Source organism: Gekko japonicus, unplaced genomic scaffold, assembly GCF_001447785.1.
Source record: "Gekko japonicus isolate JY-2015 unplaced genomic scaffold, Gekko_japonicus_V1.1 scaffold167, whole genome shotgun sequence".
NCBI lineage: Eukaryota > Metazoa > Chordata > Lepidosauria > Squamata > Gekkonidae > Gekko > Gekko japonicus.
Window position 1 is genome coordinate 1,591,455 of NW_015164670.1, and position 7,407 is coordinate 1,598,861.

General features: G+C 56.3%; 1 protein-coding gene across 1 annotated transcript in view; it reads right to left on the reverse strand.

The window, feature by feature from the left end:
- Window positions 1-5,443: 5,443 nt before the first annotated feature.
- ALDH1A2 (aldehyde dehydrogenase 1 family member A2) overlaps window positions 5,444-7,407 on the reverse strand; it is a 63,661-nt gene continuing 61,697 nt past the window's right edge. The window contains exons 11-12 of the mRNA XM_015409164.1: window positions 7,118-7,401; window positions 5,444-5,854 (exon numbers count right to left, since the gene is read on the reverse strand). Coding sequence (XP_015264650.1) covers window positions 5,675-5,854; window positions 7,118-7,401 — 464 coding nt within the window. The 3' untranslated portion in view covers window positions 5,444-5,674. The remainder of the gene's footprint in view (window positions 5,855-7,117; window positions 7,402-7,407) is intronic.

The window sequence follows — 7,407 nt, forward strand, 5'->3', positions numbered from 1 at the left end:
CCCGAGAGCTCCTATCTAGGCCTTGCGGCTAATAGCCACCGATGCACCTCTGCTCCAGATGTTCATCAAATCCCCTCTTGATGCTTGTAGCCGTGCTTGTAGCCGCCGCCACCTCCTGTGGCCGTGAATTCCATGTGTTCATCACTCTTTGGGTGAAGAAGGACTTCCTTTTATGATGGTGATGATGTTTTCCCCGTAAAGAGAGGAGACTGGGGGTGCTTGGAGCCAGAAGGGCGGCCTGTGGGCGAGTCCCCAGTTCACTTTTGCCAGGGCCGCTTCCTGGCAGCCGGTTCTAGTGCCAGTCCATAGAAGGGCGGTGCTTTTCGGAACAGATGCAGCTGCTGGACACTGAATCAGACCCCCACCCCGGACCACCGAGGTCAGGATTGTCTGCTCAGACTGGCAGCCGCTTTCCGGGGTCTCGGGCAGAGAAAGGTCTGTCCCATCCCCTCCTGCCTGGGCCTTTTAGTTGGAGATGCTGCCAGGGATTGAACCTGGGACCTTCTGCCTGCCAAGCAGAGGCTCTGCCACTGAGCCACGGCCCTCCCCTTGTGATACATGCACACATGAAGCTGGCTTACATGGAATCAGACCCCTGGCGACTCCACCAAGGTCAGTCTTGTCTACTCAGCCTGGCAGCTGCTCTCCAGGGTCTCAGGAGGAGGTCTTTCACATCACCTACTGTCAGATCCATTTTTAACTCGAGATGCCGGGGACTGAACCTGCCTGGGACCTGCCTGGGACCTTCCGCGTGCCAAGCAGAGCCTCTGCCACTGAGCCACGGCCCCTCTTTACAGCGCTCCAGGGTCTCAGGTGGAGGTTTTTCCCATCATGGACTCCCTGGTCCTTTAACTGGAGATGCTGAACCTGAGACCTTCTGCATAGAAAACAGAGGCTCTTCCACTGAGCCAGGTCCCCTTCCTCCTGCTCTTTTGCACCCAGGTTGGGGAACGTCCTGTCAGTGTGGTTTAGCCATCAGAGTGCCAGACATTGAGACCCAGGTTCAAATCCCCTCTCTGCCATGGAAGCCTGCTGGGCAACCTCAGGCCGGTCACATACTTTTAGCCCAACCTACCCCACAGGGTTGTTGCGAGGGTGAAACGGAAGAGAGGAGAAGGGCGTCAGCCGCTCTGGGGGCTCCCTGGGGATGAAAGGCGGGGCAGGAATCAGGTCACAAAAGGCTGCCCTGCAGGCCAGGCCTGGGGCCTGTTCGTTCGGGGCCTGCTGCGGCTGCCTCTCTGCCCGGAGGCCAAGGCCGTCCTCCTGGCGGCTCTTCTTGTTGTTGTTTGGAAACAGGCTGGCCGGTGACCAGCGATGATAACATGCGGGTGGGTTCTGCTCTCCAAACAGGGCCGAGCATTTCTCATGAGCCTTCTGGCTGGCTCAGCTGCAGCTCCAAGGCAGGACGGCCACAAAGGGCTCCCAGCTTTGTTTTTGCAGCCTCCACTTCGGGAAGACGCATCACCACTGTTCCCTCTAAGCTGAGTTAGTGTGAGCCAGCTCACAGTTTTTTAGCCTCCAGCTCATTTTTGTCCTAGCTCAGGAAGGATGGGGCTCCAGAGCCAACTAATGGATGCAGCACCCGAATCGCTCGCTCACAACTTTCATGCCAGTAGCACACAAGGTAGAATTTTTGCTCGCAGGACTCCACAACTTAGAGGGAGCCTTGCTCATCACCGACACTCCCTCAAAAGCTGTGGAGTCCGGTGAGCAAAAACCCGACTTGGTGAGCTCCTGGCATTAAAGTTGTGAGCGAGCCATTTGGCTGCTGCATCAATTAGTTTGCTCTGGAGCCCTCCTTCCTGAGCGAAGACAAAAAGGTGCGAGCCGGAGGCTAAAAAACTGTGAGCTAGCTCACACAACTTCAGCTTAGAGGGAACACAGCTCATCACCGCTCCTCCATCTTAGCTGGGTGCCTTTCCAAACCCCGGAGGAGGCCCGCTTGCCTCCCCAGAGCTTCAGAGGCAACCCCTGCCGCCTGCGGGACTCCTGCGGCATCCAGAAAGCCCTTTCTGTGCACTTGCAAAAAAAAATAATGAGACTCCTGAACTCAGTCATGCCTCCCTCACACAACGTGGCTGCCAAGGAGCACCGGAGGCCAGAAGTGTCAGGAGGAAAAGCAGGGGACAGTTTCCAGCCAAGACACGGGAGGCCCCTCGGAGAGGCCAAGGCAAGTGGGACAGTCTGAGGAACGCACCTCTAAGATGTGGAGTCTTGTGAGCAAAAATTCAACTTTGTGAGCTAGTGGCAAGAAAGTTGTGGGCGAGCGATTGGGCCACTGTTTTGGAGCCCTCCTCCCTGAGCTGAGGCAAAAATGGGTGAGCCAGAGGCTAAAAAACTGTGAGCTGGCTTCACACTAACTCAGCTTAGAGGGAACACTGGCCATGTGTCTTCCCATTAGCACATCATGCTGGGGAAAAGACCAGGACCACGTACTGCGTTGTGGGGAGGGGGAGCAGATCCGATGAGTGGGAAAGGGCACCAAGGACTGGCGGTCCAGTTCTCAGGTCACTTTACCACCGGGGAGGGGGAAGGCCAATTAATTTTAATGACGCTTCCAAGTGTTGCTCAAAGGGGCCGGTGTGTTGTCTCTTTTGCAAGCGATCTGGGCGTGAGCTTCCTTCTATCTGTGATTCATCTGGAGAGGAAATAAAAACCATCCCTTCTTAATTCTCGATCCAAGACGCCTGCCGAGAAGCCGGAGTCTGCTGAGGCCGAGGATTTCGGGCTCTCGCTGAACGCTGGAGTCGAGGGCCCCAGTGGGTGGGGGCAGGCCCTGCCCTTGACCCGGATCCACAATTCAGAGGGGTTTGGTTCGTTGGTTTTTACAGAAGGAAAATACAGCTGAAATAATACATATATAAAAAAGCAGCTCCCTCTCTCTTTCATTTTGCAAACGAAAACACGGCTACTGCGAGCGCTTTGCCTCCGTTCGGACATGCGCCGTCCAGAGCCCAATAACCACCAGGGACTACGGACGTTCAGCTTGGAAAGTTTTTAATGGAAAGCTGCATAGAAAATACTCCAGATTTATTTTTGGGGGGGCCACTAATTTCATAGCTATATACATGATTAAAATGGTAAGGACAAACTTCCCAGACTGAAAAGATAGTCAGTGGCATGCATTTGGCGACTTCTTTTGTTGTTGTTGAAAGGATGAAGCGCACCACCAATGGGTGCACGCCAAAGGTGTGGTGGGGGAGGAGGCGGAAGGGCAACTGTCATTGTTACCGGGATTTATATGATCGACACACACAGAGAGAGACGACACACATACGACACAGAGGAACACACAGGGTCAATGCTTCGTGCTAGCACCAGTTTCCTGCAAAAGTACACAACCAAAAGAGAGAGAGAGAGAGAGAAAGGTCTCCTTTCCAAATGAATATTGGAGAGAATAAGAAAACTAATTTCTTAACACATTCCTTTTCTTAAAAAAAACAACCCCTCTGCATTAACACTACAGTAGGAATACATGACATTCACGTGGCGGAAAGCTCAAGAATCATTTTGCTTGCAAAGGAACAGCCTGGTTGCATTTCGCGAAGAGATCCTGGGAGGGAAATGGAGACACCAGTAAGGGTGACCTGGGGCTGTTCTATGAGGGAAGGCGCGGAGGAAGAGTCGGGGCGCTGCTCTGTGCACAAGGAGAGCCCCGACAGGGCCGATCCGTGGGGTGCAACCCATGGGAAGACCTCCTGACACAGGCTGCTGTGTTCCATTGGCTGTGGGCAGGAGGGCTTCCTGATTGGTTGTGCCCGGTGTCAGTTAGCAGGCTGGGTGGAGGAACAGGTACCATTTGGCCTAAGGGGGGTCTCTAGGCAGGGCCCGAAATGGTCTTGGGCCAGCTGGGGTGGCAAGTCAATGCTGCCTTCTGCTGGCTGTGCGAACAGGGGTAGAGGGGAGAGCCGGGTTTGATTCCCCACTCCTCCACTTGCAACTGCAGTAGTGGTTAAGTGTGCGGACTCTGATCTGGGAGAACCGGGTTTGATCCCCCACTCCTCCTCCACTTGCGCCTGGCTGGATGACCTTGGGCGAGCCGTAGTTCTGATAAGAGCTGTTCTTGAAAAAGAGCCGTTTCTCTCAGAGCTCTCTCAGCCCCACCCACCTCACAGGGTGTCTGTTGTGGGGAGGGGAGGGGAAGGGAGTTTGTAAGCCCCTCTGAGACTCCTTTGGGTAGTGAAGGCCAAGGGGTAGAAATCCAGTCTCTTCTTCTTCTCTTCTTCTTCTTCATAATGCCTGCAACACTCTTTGTGCCATTCTGGCGGTGGGATTCTACAGTGTTTCTCTCCCAGCCAGGCCCCAGTTGTGGCGGAGGGGGGTCAGCTCTAGGCCGCTGGACACAGAGGGTGCTCGTAGGGCGCAGACTCCAAAGGCTGCTCACCTCTCGCTTTGGGAGAAGGAAGGTGGCCCAGGAATGGGTGCAGATCTAAAGGTCGGGAAATGCCTGACCTGGATAGGCCAGGCCAGCCCGATCACGTAAGATCTCGGGAGCTAAGCAGGGCCGACCCTGACAAGTCCTTGGATGGGAGACCTCCAAGGAATACCAGGGTCGTGACCAAGGCTCCCTCTCAGCTGTGGAGTCCTGTGAGCAAAAATCCTACTTTGTGAGCTGCTGGCATTAAAGTTGTGAGCGAGCGATTTGGCTCCTGCATCAATTAGTCTGCTCTGGGGCCATCCTTCCGGAGCTGAGACAAAAATGTGTGTGAGCCAGAGGCTAAAAACATCTGAGCTAGCTCACACTAACTCAGCTTAGAGGGAACACTGGTCAGGACCAAGGCTCCCTCTAAGCTGTGGAGTCCTGTGAGCAAAAATTCTACTTTGCGAGTTACCGGCCTTAAAGTTGTGAGCGAGCGGTTTGGCTGCTGCATCGATCGGTTTGCTCTGGAGCCCCATCCTTCCGGAGCTGAGACAATAATGTGTGAGCTGGAGGCTAAAGAACTGTGAGCTAGCTCACACCAACTCAGCCTAGAGGGAGCACTGGTCATCATGTGACGCAGGGGCAGGCTGTGGGAAACCACCTCTGACCATCCCTGGCCTCCAAGCCCCACTAGGGGTTGCCAGGAGTCAGACTGACTTGAGGGCCAAAAAAACAAAAAAAATTCAATAAAAGTTCTGGAAACGCGAACCGCAGAGAGAAGCCATGGCCGCACCACGGCCCAAGTACCGATTTTGCACATTTTGACGCAACGAAGAGGACTTAGTTTAGAAGGAAAGAGAGAAATGCTTTTATGCCTTGTGAGTCCCTGTTAGAACATGAATGGAAATCATCCCTCTCCCCCCCTCCCCGCTGCTGTAGGCTGAGGTTTCTCTTGGGAACAGCAGGGCCTGCGCCCCCACCCACCCCCACCACATAAGTCCTCCTGCGGAGTAAACGGCAGCCCTCCCGGTGGATCGGGTCCTTCCAGAGCCGCCTTCCTCCTCAGGCAAGGGTGGTGCGTGGATCAGGGCCGGGCAGCCGGCCAGGCTGGGGCAAGGAGGAAGACGTTTCCCACCGGCCTGGACTGCAGGGAACCCGCGGCAGACTTGAACTCTGAGCCCGGTTGCGATTCTAGGGTTTTCTTTAAAAAATTCTCTTTACAATTCCTGAGTGCACGTGGTGTCCCCGCGAAGGAGTCCCAAGGGTGGCGGGGCCGCAGCCACTTGGGTCTCCTCCTCCTCTTCGCCTCTCTTCTTACGAGTTCTTCTGGGGGATCTTTATCGTCACCGTCTTCACTTCGGAATACTCCCGCAGTCCGCACTCGCCCCTAGGGACCAAGCAGAGGACAGAAGTGGAATCAGGAACCCCGTCACTGGCAAGAGGGCAGAAGGCCCCCCTGAGGCAGGGTACGGCCACAGGCCGAGGAGGCTGCAGCTGTTGAGAGGTGGGAAGGGGGCGGGGGCAGTGCGTGGTTCCGGGAGGGAGAGCTCTGACCCACAGAGCACAAGGCATGCCTCTCGCACGCACCCCACGGAAAGTAACAGGGGACCTGCAAGGGGCCAGCCCTGCGCCTGTGCATCCGTGGGGCTGGCACAGACCTTCTTTGTGGGAAGGGGAGGGTTGGCTTCCCCCCTCCCCATGCCCTGCAGGGCCTTTCCTGGGGGACCTGACAGGCACAAGGCCAACACTCCCTCTCAGCTGTGGAGTCTTGTGAGCAAAAATTCTACTTTGTGAGCTCCTGGCATGCAAGTTGTGGGCGAGCCATTTGGCTGCTGCATCGATTAGTTTGCTCTGGAGCCCCCTCCTTCCTGAGCAGAGACAAAAACGTGTGAGCCAGAGGCTAAGAAACTGTGAGCTGCCTCACACTCACTCAGCTTAGAGGGAACACTGATGTCAGGGTGTGTGTGTGTGTGGAAGCTCCTGGGGCTCTCTCTCCACCCAGGCTGCAGCTCAGGAAGAGCAAAGAAACAGCATTCTAGTTTGTCACCCCAGGTTTTTTTTGGGGGGGGGGCGAGGAGGAGAGAGTCTTCAGATGGAGAACTCACACACCAGGGACAAAGCTAAGCGGCAACTTTCCTCTTGCATCCGCCCCGGCTTCCTAGTTGGATGGACTTTTTAAAGAAAGAATGGATTCAAACACACTGCAAAATTCAAGCACGCAACCAATGCTCCCTCTAAGCTGTGGAGTCTTGTGAGCTTTTAGGAAGACAAATTCAATTTTGTGAGCTGCTGGCATTAAAGTTGTGAGCGGGCGATTTGGCTGCTGCATCAGTTAGGTTGCTCGGGGGCCCTCCTTCCTGAGCTGAGAAAAAAATGGGTGAGCCGTGCACTTCAGAGACATTCCCACACACACACACACCCTTCCCATCAAAGGATGGCCAGGAGAGGGAGGCCGGCGGGGGCTGGGTCCCTTGGGCCACTCACAGACCTGCTCGTGGTGGTCTCCTCAGTGCTGCCCGCTCTCAAAGCCGACCCGTGGTTCGTGGCTGGCCGTTCCCCTCCTGGGCGTGCTGCAGAGGGAGGCCTGGCACTGCAGGCCCGTAGCCAGGGATTTTTAATTTGGGGGGGCCTTTAAATAAGTCGGGGGGCACCCACACCCACACACACCCCTGCACGCACACTCCCCAAGGGAGCGCCTGGGGGGGCCCTTGGCGGTGAGTCAGGGGGCCAGGCCCCAAGGTGCCCCACTGTAGTTACAGGCCCACATGGCAGCGGGTGCCCCTGGGGAGCCCCTCGGCCCCTGCTGGACTGCTGCCCCCAGAAAGGGACCGCGTGCCGATGGCTGCTGTCGCCCCCCCAGAGCCTCCCGTGGTGCGGGTGGGGCGCCGGGTGGCCCACGACGGCCTGGAGCGCCTCGTCTGCCGGGCCTACGGCTTCTACCCCAGGGAGATCGATGCCGTCTGGAAGAAGGACGGGGAGGTCTGGTGGCAGGATGCCTTCCACGGGGGAGTGGTCCCCAACGCGGACGGGACGTACCACACCTGGAT